Raw genomic sequence first — 20,535 nt, 5'->3', positions numbered from 1 at the left:
TTCCTTCCATGAGTAAACTTCCTGCAATGAAACTGTTGCTAATGGGAAGGTCAGCACCTTGAACTCTAATTTATTGTAGTCGTTGTGACATGCGTGCTTTTTCTAGGTACTGCACTTATTCTTGAGGATATTGGGGTGGGATGTTGTAACAGATACAATCTTAGGCTCTCTCCTCCCTCCTATCTTGGCAGGATACCATCCTCTCTGGAGCCTCACTTCCCTGGTGGCCCAAGTAGTTACCTGGATTGAGGCTAATCTGCCAAGGATTAGTAAATCATCTATATAAATCTAATACATTCATTCAATAGCCATGAGCTTGCTGCTTGTGGTACCTGAGTCTTCTGGTTTTATTCTCAGAGAGGAGTACAGCAGGGACTTGTTTATGAAACAGAGCAAGTCCTTGGGGAGGGAAGAACCAATCCCTGACAGACCCTCTGTAACCCAATGAGCTTCCCAGCCAGCTTTCTTGCCCTAGGACAGTCCCGGGTCTGGACTGGGCAGCTCTTCTGGAGCAGAACTGGTCAGAAGCTAGACAGCCTGAGCCTTCCTCTCCCAGAGTAGGAGAAAGCGGTGTGGCTGGTTCCAGGTAACAAAAGTCAAGACTCTAGGGGCTCACCTGTAAGAGTGGAAGGGCTCCTGTATTCCAAACTGAGGCAATGGCCAGGTCAGATCCCAAGCACCTGGTCTCACTCACACCTTCTGGTCTTACTATCACTGAGGAAAGAGTCTCTCCTTCTTGAGCAGGGGATACACTTCCTTTCAGGTGTTCCTAGCGCTTCATTTCCAGCTCTATCAGCAAAAGGCCCTTCACGTCTTCCCTCCGCTTTTATCTGGGCCTCCTGAATCTCCCAACTTGCCTTTCCTCCTTCAACAGCAGTATATACGAACCTACCTGTCCCACTTTGCAGGATTACTTAATAATGTACACGAAGAGTTTGGCAAGGCAGCTAGGAAATTTAAAAGTACAATGTTGTAAAGTGAAGCTGCATTCTCAGGAAGTCTCTTAGCATAAAAGCAAGAGTAGTACTGTGCTTCCTATTTGGTAACTCTAGGTCAGCACTCTATATCATGTTGCCAGAACATTATCTCATAGGTTGTTGTTTTTTGCTTTTGGTTTTTGTTTTTGAGACGGAGTCTTGCTCTGTCGCCAGGCTGGAGTGCAGTGGTGTGATCTCAGCTCACTGCAACCTCCTCCTCCCAGGTTCAAGGGATTCTCCTGCCTCAGCTTCCCGAGCAGCTGGGACTACAGGTGCACACCACTATGCCCAGCTAATTTTTGCATTTTTAGTAGAGATGGGGTTTCGTCATGTTGGCCAGGATGGTCTCGATCTCTTCACCTCGTGATCTACCCACCTTGGCTGCCCAAAGTGCTGGGATTACAGGTATGAGCCACCATGCCTGGCCTAGGTTATTGTTTTATAACCCCAAATGAATACCAGATTCATTCCAGTTCTAACAAGAAAACATGACTGAGCTGCCTTGGATCTGTATTGCTTTTCCCTTCCTTTTGCAGTATCCACTTGTTCACTTGTTCGTTCAACACACACAAGTGGAGACAGTAGCGAACAACCACCATCGCTGCATCATGGAGCTTCAATTCTCACCTTACACTCAATTGCCAGGGCTGTGGTCCCTTTACAAAGTAGACAACTCCAGAACTGGTGCTTGGGAAGACATCTTTGAGGTCAGCTAGTCATATCTTTTGTTTTACAGATTTAAACTGACGCTGAGAAAGATGACTGGCTTCTTCTGCCAACTAGTAAGTTCCTGTGGGGTGAGTGCAGAGCACAGGCCCTTTCCCACCTCTTGTGTGCTCTTCAGGAGCCCATCTGTCTCAGCCAGGGACAGAAACGGAGGGAGGTCCTGAGAAGTGGCAAGGACATTGGTTGGGGTGGGCAAAGCACAGTCTCCTTCCTGTCCCTGGCCTGTGAGCCTACACACAGGCACAGCTTTTTCTTTTTGAAAAGAATCGCAGCCTCAAATGGCCTTAGCAGCAGGTTAGGGCACAGAGACGGGTCGTCCTTGGTGCTGGTGGTGCTGGCGGTGGTGGGAGGGGAGGGCAGGCCAGGGCACTCGCCTATTGTAGTTGTGGATTGGATGCTTCCACTCATTCATTTCCTTTTAATTAACCCACATTCCTGGAGGAGAAATATTTACGTTGGCTCCCATAGAGGCAATCCTCAGACTGGAAAGAAGGGGGAAGAAAGCCTGTCTTAGCAAAACAATATCTCTAAAGAGCTCAAAAAGAGAAAATAGGAGAACAAAATGCCATTAAAATAGCCTTCTACCCCCACCGGAGTCAATGAAAACTTCATTTCACATGCTAATCCACCACTCAACCCCCTTGTCTTCTTACAACACCTTTTCCGAGAGTGTTTGGGAAAAGTCTTCACAGTCAGTACACAGCTCCCTGCAGCTCAGACTTCTCCTTGTGTTAGTTCAGGGCCTCAAGTGGGGCTCTCGCTCCAGCAGCGGCTTTTTTCTCCCCCACTTTAATTTAAACAAAGACTTCGGAGTTCATCAACCTCCCACTGAAATTCACAGCTGCTGAACAAACTAATCCCCTCTCCCGGCCTTTCTTCCCTTCAATGGGCGCTTGGCTTCAAAGACACTTTGGGAAAGGACTTTGCTGGGGCTCACACTGCTTCATCAATAGAAGTTAGTGCAAGTATTATCTGAAGAGCAAGTGGCTTTACAAACAAATACTGCCTAACAATCCCTCCCTCCCAAACACACACACATCTAGCCCACAGACATGATGGGATCTACAACAGAATTAGGGCTAGGACCCCCTGGCTTCACACCCAGTCCCTTTGTATAGCTGAGCTCGGCCCTGAAGTGGGGTGGGGAAAACCCCCCACCCCCAACACACCCAGCAGAGGTCTGTCAGTGGCACTGGACACCTTCCTTTAACTTTCTTGATTTCTCTCCCTAAGCCTCTTCCCTGCTTTACTAGGGTGTCAGAAGCAAGAATAAAGAGGACTAGTGCCGGGGTGGTGGGTCATGCCTGTAATCCCAGCACTTTGGGAGGCCGAGGTGGGCAGATCACCTGAGGTTGGGAGTTTGAGATCAGCCTGACCACCATAGAGAAACCCCATCTCTACTAAAAATACAAAAAAATTAGCTGGGTGTGGTGGCGCAAGCCTGTAATCCAAGCTACTGGGGAGGCTGAGGCAGAAGAATCACTTAAACCCAGGAGGCAGAGGTTGCAGTGAGCCGAGATCGTGCCATTGCACTCCAGCCTGGGCAACAAGAGCAAAACGCTGTCTCAAAAAAAAATAAAATAAAAAAAGAGGACTAGAAAGGTAATGGCAAAATAGGACCCGCGGAGGCAATGACTGGGAGGTGACAGAGGAAACCAAATCAAAGCAGCTTTATTGCACCATTGAGTACATCACTGCATCAAATACAGTGCCACAAATGAAAATGCAATCAGAGGAGGCAGCCCTGAGACACGTGGTGGCTGAGAGTGAGAAGAGCCCCCAAGCCTTGAGGAGCAGTGCTAAAGAGAATCGTTCCTTCATATGGCTCCTATTCCAGAACTGGGCTTCATCATCACAGAAAGAATGGCCTTGGGCTAGGGCTCCAGCATAAGTGGGGTCAAGAGCAGTTCTCCATAGGCTGTGGTTCCCCTGCTCCTATCTCATGCCTAAGACAGCTTCTGGCAAAAAGCAGTTCACTTTCCCTCTAATCTAGTCCACCCTTAATAACACTGGCAGATGAGAAATTCCATTTTAACAGCGCCAAAGTTTCCTGTCTTGGTTCTGCTCAGCACCCATCCCTCACATCCAAGACTTGTTCAAAGCGTGAACAGCAGTCAGCTCTACCCCAGACCCTGGGCTACAGAGAAATACGGACCTGGAAATACGAAGTCAGAGGCAGGGAGAAGGTAAGGGCAAGCTCATAAACCACAGAGGGGGAAACAAAAGACCCACAAGATGGGTCACAGCAGAGGTAGACTTGGAAGTAATGATCCTGTTCACCCTCTCAGAAGCCACTTGAACTTCTCCTGGGGGAGAAGATACCCTGCCCCAGGTCCTTACAGAGTATAATATTAGGGAGAGTGAAGAACTGACTCTGTGCCTTGCCTCCAGGCCTGAGAGAGTCTTGGGTAGATCCTAGAAGGCCAGGCATAAAGGAGTAAAAAGCAGGCACACAGCTGATTTGGAGCCAAGCCTGCAGCATCACATACCTGGCAGCAAGGAAAAGAGTTGGGAAAAACAAACAATCTTTTACAAAAGTCCCCTCTTCTGCAGGGAGGAGTTAAGAACAGCAGAAGTAGCCTCCTAGCAAGAGAGGCTGCCTGGTTTAGACCTGCAGCTTATGAGCGATGGTGAGGACAGCCTTCAGGATAGGCATGAAGCTAGACACCTCGCTGAAGCTGCTGCAGCCCGCCACCTGGGCATGCACTGCGAGGCCCTGCTCAAAGCTTCCTGCATCCACACATCGGGCAACCTGATGAAGCCCAGCCACGACATGAGGTGAGAGCTGTGGAGGAAGGGACCCTTAGATTAGTGAGCCCAACCCAGGCCCTACACCGGCAGCCTGGAAGGGATAAGGGAGGACTTAAGTTCTGGGGCTCAGTTCAGGCAGGAGGCATGTATTTTGTGGGGACCCCAGGTCAGTGAGACCTATGGGAAGAAAAGACGCTGGGCTTCCTTTGGCCATGGTGATGGTGGGGGGGCAGGAGGCAGTGGGAGCACAGCTAGGTGTACTTACTGTCCCCTCACAGAGCTTCTCATATAGACACTCCAGACGCTTGGCTGCCTCTTCCAGCTTCCTTTTTGTCTTCTGCAGGGAAAGAAATAGATTCCAACCCCAACCCCCAAGGATAACACTACCCAGGGCCATAAAGAATCATAGTATATTAGAGCTAGCTTCATTTCACAAAGGAAGTGAAGGCCCGAGAAGGAAGTGACTTGCTCAAGCTGGCGCAGCCAGCAAAGGAATGGCAGACTTCCTCACTCCTGGCTTCACCCTGCTTCCACTACTCCTGCTGTCTTTAGTCTCAATGCTGCTGGTCCTGCTACCAAGGAGCTGGACTTCAGACCAGACTTGAAGTCTCTCCCCCTGCTCCATAAGGACATCAAATAAGTACAGACAGAGCATGCCCAGAGGCAGTGAGAAGAGAGTCACAAAAGGAACCGGTCCACAGCCGAGGTCCTGGAACAAGCTAGGGGTGCGAGGAGGGCACCGTGGAGAAGGCTGAGACTTACTAAGTCAGTTGCAGACAGGGAGCAGCGCTGGAGAAGGGCCTCGAAGCTGGTCTTCAAGGACTGATGCTCTGGAGGCAGCTCCTTCCTCTCCACTTTCTCAGGGGGCAGCTGCCGAAGTTGCTGATAAAGAAGTGGGGAGAAAGGCCAGAAGGGCAAGCTGTCCTTCTCATGGCTTCCCTAAGGATTAGTCCTCAGTGACTCATAGTCACACTGTTCCCATTAGAGCAGAGTGGCGGAGAGGAGCAGCCTCCCTCTCTTTGCAGTAAGGACACCTGGTACCTGCCCCCAGTCTCCCTCAGCTCAGAGACTGTCTCTACCTTGAAGAATGAGGCCCGTCTACCATGACCTACACCCAAGGAGGGCTGGAAGGTTTCCCAAGGGAGGGGAATACACTGTCCCTGTCACCTGCAGGCTGCGTTCTCCTGGAGCTCTTGGGGGAGCATGACTCACACCGGAGACAGGGTGCTGTGAGGGAAGAATCCCTCGCAGTTCAGGGGAGAGGCTCATAACTGGAGCAGTAATTGGTGCTGGGGGTATAAATGTCTCTGGCAGCTAAAGAGACAGAAGGAAAGACACATGAGTCTAAGCTGAGAGACTCCATGGCTCTGGTTTTGGGGAGTGGCGGGAATGATAATGAACAAAGAGGCAGAAGAGTGAGTGTGGGAAACCGGGAAATGAGGAAACTTGCGTATGTGTGTAAGAGGGAAAGACAAGGTCCTGAGGGAAGGAGAGTAAGTGGGAGGAGAGTGGGGACAGCCTGAGAAGGGGAAGGACTGACTGAATCCTCTAAGGAATTAGAACGTAGATCACTGGGGAATGTACAAGGGAGTGGGTGGGGAAAGATGCATTGACCTTGTTCCTCTGGAGGTTTCCCCTGGAGGCTGGAGCATCTTTCCAGGAATCTTGAGGTCCTATAGGGTAAAAAGATAGAGGTTTGTAGGTGCATAGTGAAAAACACTGTTAGTTTTTGATCTGAAAGCTGGAAGCATTCTTTGAGTTGGAGTCCACCATACCTCCCTCTGCAGACCATCTACACTCCTGGCCACCCTCCCCCAATGGGACCCCAGCCCTCTGGCTTGAGGAAAGACTCCCAAAGTAGTGGGAGAGGCAGGGGAAGCAATAACCCACAAGAGGGACCCATGGAGGGAAGACTGACCTGGGTGAGGAGTCATGACGCCAGTGGTTGGGAGGACACTGGAGCATGGGGCACCTGGGACCCCCGGAGGAGTTGACACAGGGAAGCTCGCAGGAGGGGCTGGGGTGTGGGAGGCCATGTGGCTGGGACCTGGTGGTCTCACAGGAAGCAGAGGGAACAGTCTAGGAGTCTCAGGCAGGGAGGTAGAGCCAGGCTGCATGATGTCTGGGGATGCCGTGGGTAGAGGGGAACTAGGAAGAGGCCATGTCCCAGGGAATCCCACAGGGTTAGGAGCTTGTGCCCTTTGCCCTCTTAATAGCTGTGGCTGAGATGAAGCTGAAGTGGAAGAGAAATAGGTCATTTGTCACTAAACTTCAATTCAGGAGCATCTCAGAGCATATCAGGGAGAAACAGGATAGCAACAAAAAATTAATAATGATTAATACATGTACATGGAAATCTATAATTTACAAAATTCTTTTAACTATATTCCTTATGTGACTGACTTTCAAAACAATCTCATAGGGTTGAAATAACCAACACAACACTTTGGCTTCGTACCTTTGGCAATATACCAGTGACAGCATTAGGAATTCACAATTCTCAACTTCCAAACTCCTGTCACTAGACAGACATACAGACCCCCAAATCCATGCTGGCCATGCCAGTTGCTTTCCTGAGACCTCTGTGCTCTGCCTAGATAGAACTTCACTGACTCACTCACCAGGCCTTACCCCAGGGCCCAGAGGCAAAGGCTGGACGGCCTGGGACCCAGGTGCCCTGTAGTCACTTATATACTGCGTCCTGGGGGCCTGATAAGGGTTAGGATGGGATGGTGTCAAGGGCATCACTGGTGACGACTGAGGGGTGAAAAGCCTTGGCCTTGGAGATGGAGCTGGAACCTATGAAGAGAAAAAAGCATCAGCTCTTAGAAAGGAAAGAGAAAGGTAAGTAATAGAAAACAGAAAAATAATGGGGAAAATTAGCGAAACAAAAACTAGTTCTTTGAGAAAAAAAATCAGTAAAACTGACAAACACATAAAAATTGATAAAAAGAGAGAAGACATAAATCATCATCAGAGATGAAACAGAGACTATTACAACAGGCCCAAAGCCATTAAAAGGATTACTACGTTAAAAGAAATACGACAAATAACTTGACATTCATATATTTGACAACTTATCAGCAATGGGCCAATTCCTTGAGAACCACAAACTACCAAAACTCACTCACAATGAAAGAAGATCTGGGTAGTGTTACAACAATTAAAGAAATTGAATTTGTCATTTAAAAGCTCCCAAAGAAGAAATCTCCAGGCCAAGATGGTTTCACTGGAGAATTTCACTGAACAATCAAAGAATTAATACAAAGTTCACATAATCTCTTCCAGAAAACAGAAGGAGCACTTCCTAACTAATTTCATGAGACCAGTATTACCCTGATGCCAATACCAGAAAAAGATGTCAGAAAATAAAACTAACAACAATATTTCTTATGAACTTAGACAAAAAAAAAATCCTCAACAAAATTTTAGCAAATCAAATAATGTATACAAAAAATAATATTCCACAAGAAAGTGGGATTTATTCCAGGTCATGCAAAGCTGGTCCAATATATCTAAAAACCAATCAATTTAATCCCCTATATCATCAAGCTAAAGAAGGAAAATAGTATGATCACAGAAATGATGTAGAAAAAACATCTGACAAGGCCGGGCACGGTGGCTCAAGCCTGTAATCCCAGCACTTTGGGAGGCCGAGGCGGGTGGATCACAAGGTCAAGAGATCGAGACCATCCTGGTCAACACGGTGAAACCCCGTCTCTACTAAAAGTACAAAAAATTAGCTGGGCATGGTGGCGCGTGCCTGTAATCCCAGCTACTCAGGAGGCTGAGGCAGGAGAATTGCCTGAACCCAGGAGGCGGAGGTTGCGGTGAGCCGAGATCGTGCCATTGCACTCCTCCTGGGTAACATGAGTGAATCTGTCTAAAAAAAAAAAAAAAAAAAATACATTTCTGTTCTTTACAAATTACTCAGTCTGTGGCATTCTGTTATAGAGGCACAAAATGGACTAAGACACAAGGAATAGAGGGAAACATCCTTGGTCTCATAAAGAGCATCTACAAAAACCTAAAGCTAACATCATACTTAATGCTGAAATACTGAATGTTTTTCCTCTCAGACTGGAAACAAGGCAAGGACATTCATGTTCACTATTCTTTTTTTCTGAGACGGAGTTTCACTCTTGTTGGCCCAAGAGTGCAATGGTGCAATCTCAGCTCAGTGCAACCTCCACATACCGGGTTCAAGCAACTCTCCAGCTTTGCCTCCTGAGCAGCTGGGATTACAGGCATGCACCACCACGCCCAGCTAATTTTGTATTTTTAGTAGAGATGGAGGTCTCACCATGTTGGCCAGGCTGGTCTTGAACTCCTGACCGCACATAATCCACCCACCTTAGGTTCCCAAAGTGTTGGGATTACAGGCATGAGCCACAGCACCGGCTCATGTTCACTATTCTTATTTAACATAGACTGGAAGTCCTCGTCACTACAGTAAGGCATGAGAAAGAAATTAAATGCACATAGATTGAAAAGAAAGGAAACTATCTGTTTGCAGATTTGCAGACAACATGACTGTCTAACAGAAAACTCCATGGAATCCACAAAAAACTTCTAGAACTATTCAGGAAAGTCACAGGATATAACCAGACCAACACATAAAAATCAACTGCATTTCTACATACTTACAATGAACACATGGAAACCAAGATTCAAATATAATATGATTTGATTTTAAACTGCTCAAGAGAAAATTAAATACTTAATAGGCATGGGCTGATAGGTGATATTAAAACAATCAAACTCTTAAGTATGAATTGGACAAAATATGTACAGGATTGGTGTGATAAAAATTATAAAACACTGATGGAGAGAGCATTGGCGAGACATGTCACATTCATGGATTGAGAGACTGAAGCTAGTAAAGATGTCAATTAGGAACTTGTATATGAATACTCAGCAGCTTTATTCATAATAGCCCCAAACTGGAAACTACCCAAATGCCCTTCAAAGTTTGAATGGATAAAAAAATAAAAACCATGCTACATTCACACCATGAAGTACTACTCTGGAGAAAGTGGGAGATAGTAGTTGACCTTTGGTAAGGGGGCAGGTGCCCAGAGCCAGAGGCTTCTGCTTTAGGCTGTAGTGGGCACTTGGCTGCCAGCCCAGTGTGAAGCGGGGAGGATGGAGAGAGAGGCGGGGCTGGCTGGGGACAGGGTGGCTCAGGGATAAATTCGCAGCCTGAGAGGGGGTGAGCTGACACTGTCCCAGCTGCCACCTAGACTCAGAGCTCCATCCAGCTCTCCAGTGAAGACATCCCAGCCATGGCCATGCAGAAAATCTTTGCTCGGGAAATCCTGGACTCCAGGGGCAACCCCACAGTGGAGGTGGACCTGCACACAGCCAAGGGCCAATTCCAAGCAGCTGTGCCCAGTGGGGCTTCCACGGGTATCTATGAAGCTCTGGAACTAAGAGATGGAAACAAAGCCCGCTATCTGGGGAAAGGAGTCCTGAAGGCTGTGGAACACATCAACAAGACTCTAGGCTCTGCTTTGCTGGAAAAGAAACTAAGTGTTGTGGATCAAGAAAAAGCTGACAAATTTATGATTGAGCTGGATGGGACCGAGAATAAGTCCAAGTTTGGGGCCAATGCCATCCTGGGCATGTCCTTGGCCGTGCGTAAGGCGGGAGCAGCTGAGAAGGGGGGTCCCCCTGTACCGACACATCGCAGATCTCGCTGAGAACCCTGACCTCATACTCCCAGTGCCAGCTTTCAACGTGATCAACGGGGCCTCCCATGCTGGAAACAAGCTGGCCATGCAGGAGTTCATGATTCTGCCTGTGGGAGCCAGCTCCTTCAAAAGCCATGCACATTGGTGCTGAGGTCTACTACCACCTCAAGGGGGTAATCAAGGCCAAGTATGGGAAGGATGCCACCAATGTGGGTGATGAAGGTGGCTTTGCACCCAACATCCTGGAGAACAATGAGGCCCTAGAGCTGCTGAAGACGGCCATCCAGGCAGCTGGTTATCCAGACAAGGTGGTGATCGGCATGGATGTGGCAGCATCTGAGTTCTATCGCAATGGGAAATACGATCTTGACTTCAAGTCACCTGATGATCCCGCACGGCGCATCACTGGGGAGAAGTTCGGAGAGCTGTATAAGAGCTTCATCAAGAACTACCCTGTGGTCTCCATCGAGGACCCCTTTGACCAGGATGACTGGGCCACTTGGATCTCGTTCCTCTCGGGAGTAGACATCCAGATTGTGGGGGATGACCTGACAGTCACCAAGCCCAAGAGGATTGCCCAGGCCATTGAGAAGAAGGCCTGCAACTGTCTGCTGCTGAAGGTCAACCAGATCAGCTGGGTGACTCAATCGATCCAGGCGTGCAAACTCACTCGGTCTAACGGCTGGGGAGTGATGGTAAGCCACTGCTCTGGGGAGACTGAGGACACATTCATTGCTGACCTTGTGGTGGGGCTCTGCACAGGACAGATCAAGACTGGCGCCCCCTGTCGCTCGGTGCGTCTGGCCAAATACAATCAACTCATGAGGATCGAGGAGGCTCCTGGGGACAAGGCTATATTTGCTGGACGGAAGTTCCGCAACCCGAAGGCCAAGTGAGAAGCTGGAGGCTCCAGGACTCCACTGGACAGACCCAGGTCTTCCAGACCTGCTTCCTGAAATAAACACTGGTGCCAACCAAGAAAAAAAAAAAAAAAAAAAAAAAAAAAAACAAGGACAAAACCAAGAAAAAAAAAAAAAAAAAAAAGAAATACTACTCTGCAATACAGACGCATGAACTACTGGTACACACAACAACTTGAATGAATCTCAAAGAAGCTATGCTAAGTGAGAAAAGCCAATCTCAAAAGGCTACATATTGCACGATTCTATTCACGTAACAATCGTTAAATAACAATGATAGAGCCAGAGAACATATTGGTGAAGCCAAGGATGAGAATGTGGGACAAGTGCAGCTATAAAAGCGGTAACACAGGAGAGTCTTGTGGTGATGGTAAAATGGACTGTCTTGAATCTGGTGGTTACAGACCACAATGTGACAACACTGCGTAAACACACATAACAATACGTAAAACTGGTGGAAACTGAATCTGAAATCTGAATCTATGGATTGTATTCATGTTAATTTCTTGGTTTTGATACTCTACTGTGGTTGTGTGAGATGCTGACGTGGTGGGGAGGTGGTGTTGGGATGCAGGAGACATACCAGTGCATTTCTTTGCCACCTCCTGTGAATCCATAGTTATTTTTAAATGAAAAGAGGGAGAGGGAGAGGAGGAGAGGGTAGGGGTAAGGGGTGAAAGGAGAGACAAGCGAGGGAAGAAAGGGAGGGAGAAAAGCAAGGAAAAAAAGGAATTAGGCTAGGGATTGCTAATTGAAGGTGGGACAAGATGAGCCATCAGAGCTTCTGCCTGATAACTGTATCCAAATCTCCCTAATTCTGTTCCCCAGCTTCTCTAATAAGCTTCTGGCCTTGTATGTTAACAGTACCCAATCCACCTGGGCACTTTGGCCAGAACCTCCTTCCTATCCCTCAGCTTCCCAGCCACACATACACCTCTCCAAACTATCAGCAATTCTGTCAGTTCTATCTACTAAGTACTAAGTATCTCAAATCCAACTTCACTGGCCAGCTTTAGGTTATTTCATGTCTTCATCATCCCTTGCTATGGCCTCCTTACTCCCTCCAGCCTGGCCCTTCCTAACATACAGCTAATTATATCACTCCCCTTCATAAAACCGTTCAACAGCTCCTCCCTGTCAAGATCTTTCGCACAGAATGCTACGTTCTTAGTGACTGAACTCCTACCCCGTTGTTCCAGCTTCATCTAACTTCACTTCACGGCCACAAACACCTGTGCTGCAGCCCCAATTAAACATCAGTAATCCTCAAAAGGCCTCAGCTTACTCTTGCTTCAGTCTTTGTACCTGCTATTCTCTGTGCCTGAAACAGGGTTCACCTACCCATTCCTTGGCCTAAATAACTTTTAATTTTTGAGACGCTGATCAAACATCAGACGGATTCTGAAGCACTCCCTGAACTGCCCCACCAAGCTCACCATACAGAGTAAACTGCTTTCTTCTGTATGATCGTATAGCCCCTTGCCATACCCCAATTATGGTACTTAAGAATTTTACTGTAGCTATTTTTTACATATCTATCTTTCCACTAGACTATGAGCTACTTGAGGGCAAGTATCACGATTTTTGCACCTTTATGTCCTAAGAGCCTAGTAGTTGTTCAATAAACATTTATTATAAAAAGAACCAAATCTATGTTCTATGGAAGTTGGGAATTTTCATCAGTTTCGTTCATTAATATATTCCAAGTGCCCAGAACCACGCTTGACACATAAGTATTACTGAATGAATGAACTAATGAATTAACAAATAAGGTCTTACCTGGTGAGAAGGCTGGGATCCCAAACTGTAAGATGATATCTCTTTAGAGTGGCGGGTAGCTCCCACAACAAGCCGGGGGAAAGGGAAAGGGGGAGATTGTTTGCCCAAAACAGCAGAACCTTGGGCATGAAAAAGCCGATCTCTTAGCTGCTGAACTGGTGGCTGTAAGTTTTAATGAGGAAGAGCTGTGTCAAGTTAATTAGAATAATCAAGGCCCCAGGTAGCAGTCAAATTTCAGCTGACCCTCTATGCCAAGCTTGTCCAACCCGTCTTATTTTGTTCTGTTGTTCTGTTTGGTTTTAGGCTTTTAGCAGCCTGAAGTCATGGTTTTTGGTTTCTGTCTCTAGTGATAAGTGGAAAAGAGGGATGAGGAAGGGGCTTTACTGGACTAGCCAGAAACAGAAACTAAGAACTCACCATTGTATTCTCACCCTTGGACACCCTGCTGTACACTCTGGCCCCCTTAGAAATGACTTAAAGTTGCTGAATTCCCGCCAAACACCTGCATGCCTCCCTCCTTGCGATTCTTTCTGCTTAGAATGTCCTGCATCTGCTGGTAAGCTACTGCTCTTTGAAGGTCCAGCTCAGCTGTTTTAACCATTGGGAAACCTTCCTTGACTTCTCCAGGCAAAAATCAGTCCCTTCCCTGGACTCCCACAGTGCTCAGTATAAGCTTCTGTTATGGCACCATAAGTCACTGACATCTCATCTTCCCCCAGTAGATTGTAAGGAGCTTAAGGGATTTGATCTTATCTATCCTAGGAGCTTCGGCATTAGCATAGTGCCTAGAACATGGAAGTGCTCAATCAATATTAGATGACCGAATGAAACGGTTTGCTCTCTCCACATGGCCCCACTTACCTGAGCACAGTCACTGGGGAGAAAGCTCATGGCTGTGGCCAGGCTGCCCTGGGCTGCCAGGAGGTTGGCATACTGAGTGACCCTGTAGGTTGTGGCAGGGCCTGGGCTCACCCCAAGAGGACCCTGCAGTAGCTCCAAGCTCCTGTTAAGAACCATCACCTTCTCCATCAGGTCCTATAAGGACAAGGATGAGGGTGGTAAGCTCTCATCGAGGCATATCCTGCTCTCTAAGCCCAGGCAGCTCACTCAGGGATCTCCTACTATTGGTGGAGATGAGGGTACCTGGCCATACCTAGGTGAACGCAGCAGATGATGACATGTAAGAACCATGACAGAGAAGGGACACTTGGCCTCACCTCCCAAGCCGTTAGGATTGGATTTAACTGGACCCATCTGGGTCTTACATTTTTGTACATCTCTGCCTCTTCCTTTTGCTTTTTGACCCTTTCTGTGTATACATCATCAACCACAGAGTCTGTTACCCTAATTGTTTCATGTGCGACTTTTGTCTCTACATGAGTCTGTGACCCTCACTTTCTGTGGTGACTCACAGGACACCTGGTAGTTTAGATCCACAGAATTTTTCACAGTAGCTAATAGAAGGGCCAAACCACACTTGCTCAAATAGTGAATACATTTGTAAAACCAAACCTGAGATAGGAAAAAGATTATGGGGACTAACAATGAAGCAGCTGCTGCTTGGTCTCCTCTGAGGGAAGAAGAGACAATCCCAGACACTGAGGACCCTTTGCTCCTCCCTAACACCCTGGCTCCAGCCTGTCCCAGAAGATTCGACTCTGCTAGCTCTGCACATCCTCCACCGCTAGCCTCCTAAGGGCCTGATATGGAGTGGCCAGTACCCTGAAGAGAAGGGGTACCTGCAGAGCCATGGGGGACAAGGCCTGCTGGCCTTTTGCCCAGCACTCCACCAGCCGCTCCACACTCCCTGAGCATACATAACAGAGTCGGGCTTCGGAGGTTAGGGCCCTGCCGCCCTCCTGTTCCATGCGAGTTCCCAGCATGTCTGCAGAGAGAGGGAAATTTCATTAATGGCACAGCTGCCTTGTGCGCCCCTCCATCTCCTGTTTGGAAACAGGGAGAGGACCATGAGCTTGGGACAAGTAGCTACAGTGGCTTTAAGACAACACTGAAACAGAGTGTTGCTGTACAGAGAAGGGGAAAGTGCTCACATCATGATGTGACAAGACAAAGTAAAACAGGACAACAAAGGATCCCCTCTGAAAGTAGGGGCATGCACTGTGGTCCCTGCCTCCTGGCTGGGCCAGACTCTAGCCCTGAGAACATGGCCTGGCTTCCCAGAGCTCGGGCTCCTCCACCTCCGCCCTGCATGCATCCCTTACTCCATGCTGGAGTCACACCATTTTACCCTGAAGCCTGCGGCCACACCTACCACAGAGCTCAGGGAATTTCTCTGGGCCTGAGTACGTCAGTAGCAAGGCCAGTGCCTCTCTCCAGTTCTTCAGGCTACAGGTACACACCACATCCTTCCAATTCTTCTGCACAACACAGGCTAGAAGCTGTAATGGGCAGAGAGGGAAAGAGGCCATCAGCCATCCATCCAGCATAGACAGCAGGAGTCCTGCACAGGCCTCCCGTTAGACCACTGAGTAGGGGCCAGTGGTGGGGTGGGGGCAGTTAGAGTAGAGAGAGAGAGAGCCAGGCAGATACTCAAACACAGGTCCCAAAGTGTGAGTATGCACCTCACGATGTCCCAGTAATCCCCTCCCTTTTTCTCCTGCATGATGGGCAGTTACCGAGGAGATTTTGGTTTTCTTCTTGGCCAAGTAGTGCGCCTGTGTTTGTTTCAGCAGGTCTGTACCCCCGGCCTGGGCCAGGATAATGGCATCAGCAAAGCGTTCTTCCTTCAGACACAGCTCCACAGCCGGGCCCAGCTCCCCAAGCAGAAGGGCCTGGCTTAGGAGTCCATCAACATCTGCAGGCAGAAGCAACCCCTCTTCATGAGTTGCTCTCAAACCCTAACTTCCTGCCCCTGGCAGGGCCCACAGCACACCATCTGTATCTCTGTATCACTCAGCCTGCTTTGCTCCAAACTACACCCTCAAGCTTCATTCCTTGGCAACAAAATGTATTTTGGTGCCCAGGTCTAAAGACAGGGCCCAAGACAAGGGAGGGAACTGGCACAGTGTAAGGTGTGCTTGATCACCGTGGGCAGGGTTACAGTCCTTTCAGCAAGGATAGAATAAAATCTCCTGATAGAAGGCCTTCCATAGGAAGGACCTATCCATGAAAATCTATAACCAGAGAGAGCTCTAACTGGTAAGTGACCCACTCAGCATTTGAGATGGTGGGAGGAAAGCATGAGGCAGGGACAAGAAGGGAATGTCTCAAGTCCAAAACCTCTGGGCCCCCCTGCTCCTAAGCAGAGACTCTCTCTCCCTCAGGGTCAGGGTACCTTTTGAGATGGGGATCTCCCAAGGAGTCATGTTCTGAGGGACCAGCTCATCAAAGAAGGCTGAGGAAGCAGAGGCTTCCTCTGTGGTGTGTTTGGAGGCCTGTATAAGGAAGGACAGAGGTGACTACTTAGGATGGACCCAGAAGACAGAGAACTGGCTCAGTAGCTCTGAGAGGTCTACTGTTTGGCTGTTAATGGGTAAAACTAAAAAAATAGCCAGGTAACTTTTGGGAAGGGCCACAGTTCATGGCTAAGACACAGTTCTTCACCCTCAGTCCAAAAGTTTAGGGACTGTGTGTCTCTAGTTCTAAGAGACTCGGGAGATTGAAGACTTCTACAGAAGCTAAGCACATACAGAGAGCAAATAAAAAGGCCAGGAAGAAAAAGGCATCCTAAAGGCAGGTTTCATGTGTTACTCCAGGTCAGGCTGACTGGGCTGCTACCACACCTGGCTGCAGAAGCCCTGTTGTCTGTCACTGCTGAGGTCATTTCCCTTGGGCTGAGGACTCTCACCTAGCCCCACATCACTCTTCAACCATGTGGCAACCTGCAGGGAGAGACCTATGAAAACCACTCTTTCCAGTGTAAGATCAAATAAGCATTATCCTCTTTTCCCACCTCCATACCCTACCAACTGGACTCTCTGAGACCCCTGGTCTATTTTTCTGAGAAACAAACAAACTCTAGGATGCAAAATGCTCACATATGCAAAAATAAGGCCAGGAAGAGGTATTCTGAGGTGGTTTCCTCTGGCAACATTCTCTTCTTCTCTTCAGCAAGTACACATTTCTGATGTGAAAAGCAGCTTACCTTCTTCTGAAGCTCATCTTTACTGTATCCTAAAAGCTTTAGGAATTTCATTCTGGAGTCTTGCTCTAAGGTCACCTAAGAAACCACACAACACAGAAAAGATTCCATTAAATGAACATAAATGACCCTCTTCCTACACCAAGCTGGGCATCTGTGCCAGTATGCTCTCAGTTATAGTTCTTTGCACTACTAGAAGTACCCTCAGCAGTCCAATGCCATCTCTCCCTTTTCCTCTCCAGATCTGACTTACTGGTGGGCTATGGGCAATGTAAACATAGCCCCCTGCCCCTTGTGTGTGAGAATTTGACCTTCCATTGACTTCCTAGCTCTGTTACCCTGCTAGTCTGGTAAGAGTAAAATGCCAGCTGTTCCTAGGCAACATGCTTGTGATTGGTAAATTGCATCTGGACTGGAACTATGTAACCTAGAAATAATTAATGTGGACAACATGCTACATGTTTCCCTGATTGCAGTGGCTCTTGTAACTGGACAGATTCCTTGCAGGGATTCTGGAAGCTATGCTTTTAGAATTGGTAGAAGATATATTGGCTTTCGTGGGCAAGAAACTTCTAAGTCAGGGCAACTTATACACCTGCCTAATTCTCATCTTCTTATACCTGAGCTGTCTCTGGGGGGCTGAAGAACAGAACTCTGAATTGTTGCATGACTGCTGAAAGGAATCCCACAGAAGATGCCTGCCTGATGCTACCCTGCTGCGGTCCCCATCCCATATCCTTCCAAGGAGACTGATGCCAAGTGTAGCCTACAGTAGTCTTACGGGCCTAAATGTTTCTTTGAGAAGACATCTGGTAGAAGTTGCATGGATATCGTAAACAAAGTCAGCTTCCCACTCAATGTCCCAAATACCAAGGAGCAAGCCTTTCTGAAGCCCCTGTAATCTTGGTTTGCTGTCCCAGGTCCTTAATTTATTCCGCACCGAACCATGATTTCTAAACATACCTTTCTCATAGTCTCTCTGGGCACCCTTCTCCTTTCATGCTCTTCCCTTGGAAATGTTCACCACACCCAACCAGGAACCCGTGATGGACATCTCTGGGGTAGCTTTTATACCAGAATGCCGGCAAGGCATGGTGGCTCACACCTGTAATCCTACCGCTCTGGGAGGCTAGGGTAGGCGGATCACCAGAGTTGGGGAGTTTGAAACTAGCCTGGTCAACATGGTAAAACCCTGTCGCTACTAAAAATATAAAAATTAGCAGGGCATGGTGACAGGTTCCTATATTCCCAGCTACTCGGGAGGCTGAGGCAGGAGAATCGCTTGAACTCAGGAGACAGGGGTTGCGGTAAACTAAGATCATGCCATTGCACTCCAGCCTGGGCAACAAGAGCAAAACTCCATCTCAAAAAACCAAAGCCAAAACCAAAACAGAATGCCCTCTGTCCTATAGGTACCACTGTCCCCTTTGTTCAGCAGAGTAAAGGGTGAACTCCTGACCACTCCCTCTTTCCCATCTCACCATTCTTGGAACTTGTATCCTGCTTATGACAAAAGTATCACTTTTTACTCTTTTCTTCTGACATCATTCTCTAGCTTCACTGTATAGTCAAGGTCTTTCTCAAATCCTTTTTCTCTTTCCTAACTTCCTGATGTCCACCTTCATAAAGCTCTACTGTGCCTAAAGCTCAAATTTCAAGTCCCTCTCAGATGCCCTGGTACAGGCCCAATCCTTTCTGCATTCTTCTGTGCCATTCCAAAAATTTGCACAATGATCCCACTGACTGACTAGTCAGCTACTTCCCTTTCTTCCTTCAGATCTCTCACTTGCTCATTTCCTTTGACAGGTCTAGTGCTTCTCCTGGTGTCATAGTAATCTTGAAATTAAATGAGAACTGGAACTGAATCCATGTCTCCAATGTACAGAGGCACCTGAACCCTAGGGACCACTCCAAGGACGTGCCTTGGGTTACTTGAAACAAACTCAAAGCCTTCTTATGACAATATGTCCTTCTGATTAATCTTCTTCCTTTCTCTTCTTCTTCTCTTTCCTTCCTTTTTTCTTCCTCGCCATTACCTTACCTGCCCTTTGGCATGATACCATGAAGGCCTTTGCCTTGGCCCTGGCAAAGTATCTAGGACATCAGCAATAGTAGCAACAAAGGACCACATCTCGTGTATTCCCCATCTTCCCTAGCCACTTCCCAAATGGCCTTTGAGCTTCTGGTAAAGGGTGAAGGTTTTTCGTCCAGATGGTAGGTACGGTGTGGGGAAAATACTAATGGGAGTTAAGGCCTCTGTAATCTGGGGCCCAGTGTGCTTGCACCTCTCCTGCAGGTGACACAGGTTGTAGTTCCAGGCTTTGGGGAAACATTTCTGAACAGCTAGCCTTCAGGCTTCCTACCTTCAGGAACTGCCACAGCATCTTTTCGCTTTGCAGTAAAGCTTGCTGGCTCTTGTTCTCACAGTAAGTCAGTAGATTTCCCGATCCCAGGGCCTCCTGCAGCTCAGTTGATCGAATCAGGAATTCAGATTCTGTGGTGACTTGATGGATGACGACTAGGCGGGGGCAAGGCTGTGACACGAGATGCGCAGGGGTGCTGGGGAGGCCAAAAGTAACCAGCTTCCCTCCAAACTGGTGAGGAGAAGCAAGAAGGGTAAAGGTTACACCTTCAAGCCAAAAACTAACACTAAGTCAGATTCACTGAGAAAGCATCTAATGGTTGACCCTAGGCTAGGAAATCAATAAAAGAAGAGAGTTCCTGAAGGGGTAGAATAGGATCAGGACTCTAGTATCAAATGTGTCTCCCTACCAAAACCACTTCTGCACTCCTCGCACCATCGGCTTCAAACTTCACCACACAGTACTCACCTTCTGCTCACCTGTCCCGGTACCACCATTCTCCCAGCCACCTGGGCTAAATACCTCAGCATTAGCAAAGTCTTCGCATCCCCTACAGCCAAGCAATGACAACGTCCTACCTCTTCTTGCTCACTGTCTTTCATGCAGGTCCACTCTAACCCATTCCCAGTGTTAGTTCACCCAGATTACTAGAATAGTGTGCCGGCCTTCCGTTCTTTTCCCTCCTCCAAGCCTTAGGCTTCTCTGATATTGCTTGTACCACCCTGCTGCTATTCAGGAGTTTGTGTGGTTTCACAAGGCCACAGGAAAAAGCTTAAGCTCCCCTGCCTGCCGTGCACAAACCTCTGCAAAATCAGGGCCAAACCTATCTTTCCCAGCCTCTCTTTCCCTGCTTGCTTATTACAATCACTCTGCATCCCTAAAATGCCTGGTGCGTTCCTGTGCCTTTATCCACAACACCCCCACCTGGAGCATCCTTCTCACCAAATTAGATGCCTTATATAAAGCATCTGGCACAAAATAGGACCTTAGACAAGCCCTTTTTACTCCAGCAGTTCTCAACTCTGGCTGCATATTAAAACCACGTGGACAACAATCCAGGCTTGCCAGGCCACACCCCAGACAATACAATCAGAAACTCGGGGGACGGGTGGGGCGGAGGGGGGCGGTGGCCAGAGTTCTTCAGGTTATTCCAATATGTATCCAAAGTTGACAACTTTTTTTTTTTTTAACTTTTACTTTAGGTTAAAAAAAAATTCAATCTAA

At 47.9% G+C, this 20,535-nt stretch overlaps 1 protein-coding gene and 1 pseudogene across 11 annotated transcripts in view; one reads left to right on the top strand and one right to left on the bottom strand.

The window, feature by feature from the left end:
* Nucleotides 1-3,356: 3,356 nt before the first annotated feature.
* The window catches only part of SEC31B (SEC31 homolog B, COPII coat complex component), a 33,267-nt gene continuing 16,088 nt past the window's right edge, over nucleotides 3,357-20,535 (bottom strand). For 6 of the 10 annotated variants that reach the window (XM_017531245.2, XM_017531244.2, XM_017531246.2 and 3 more), the window contains exons 11-26: nucleotides 19,312-19,542; nucleotides 16,952-17,026; nucleotides 16,590-16,688; nucleotides 16,142-16,241; nucleotides 15,483-15,661; nucleotides 15,119-15,245; nucleotides 14,586-14,731; nucleotides 13,708-13,881; nucleotides 12,847-13,008; nucleotides 7,076-7,253; nucleotides 6,373-6,687; nucleotides 6,069-6,127; nucleotides 5,622-5,768; nucleotides 5,217-5,336; nucleotides 4,720-4,791; nucleotides 4,309-4,488 (exon numbers count right to left, since the gene is read on the bottom strand). In XM_017531245.2, coding sequence (XP_017386734.1) covers nucleotides 4,309-4,488; nucleotides 4,720-4,791; nucleotides 5,217-5,336; nucleotides 5,622-5,768; nucleotides 6,069-6,127; nucleotides 6,373-6,687; nucleotides 7,076-7,253; nucleotides 12,847-13,008; nucleotides 13,708-13,881; nucleotides 14,586-14,731; nucleotides 15,119-15,245; nucleotides 15,483-15,661; nucleotides 16,142-16,241; nucleotides 16,590-16,688; nucleotides 16,952-17,026; nucleotides 19,312-19,542 — 2,364 coding nt within the window. Of the gene's footprint in view, nucleotides 4,506-4,719; nucleotides 4,792-5,216; nucleotides 5,337-5,621; nucleotides 5,769-6,068; nucleotides 6,128-6,372; nucleotides 6,688-7,075; nucleotides 7,254-12,846; nucleotides 13,009-13,707; nucleotides 13,882-14,585; nucleotides 14,732-15,118; nucleotides 15,246-15,482; nucleotides 15,662-16,141; nucleotides 16,242-16,589; nucleotides 16,689-16,951; nucleotides 17,027-19,311; nucleotides 19,543-20,535 lie in introns of all 10 variants that reach the window. The other 4 variants (XM_017531249.2, XM_017531250.2, XM_017531242.1 and 1 more) reach the window with 2 other exon arrangements.
* LOC108306365 lies at nucleotides 9,638-11,125 on the top strand (annotated as a pseudogene). The gene has a single exon (XR_001826115.1). The product of XR_001826115.1 is annotated as a beta-enolase-like (transcript).

Source organism: Cebus imitator, unplaced genomic scaffold (assembly GCF_001604975.1).
Source record: "Cebus imitator isolate Cc_AM_T3 unplaced genomic scaffold, Cebus_imitator-1.0 Scaffold71, whole genome shotgun sequence".
In the NCBI taxonomy this organism is placed as follows: domain Eukaryota; kingdom Metazoa; phylum Chordata; class Mammalia; order Primates; family Cebidae; genus Cebus; species Cebus imitator.
The sequence above is the reverse complement of the archived record's forward strand: the minus strand, read 5'-3'. Positions and strand labels throughout refer to the sequence as shown.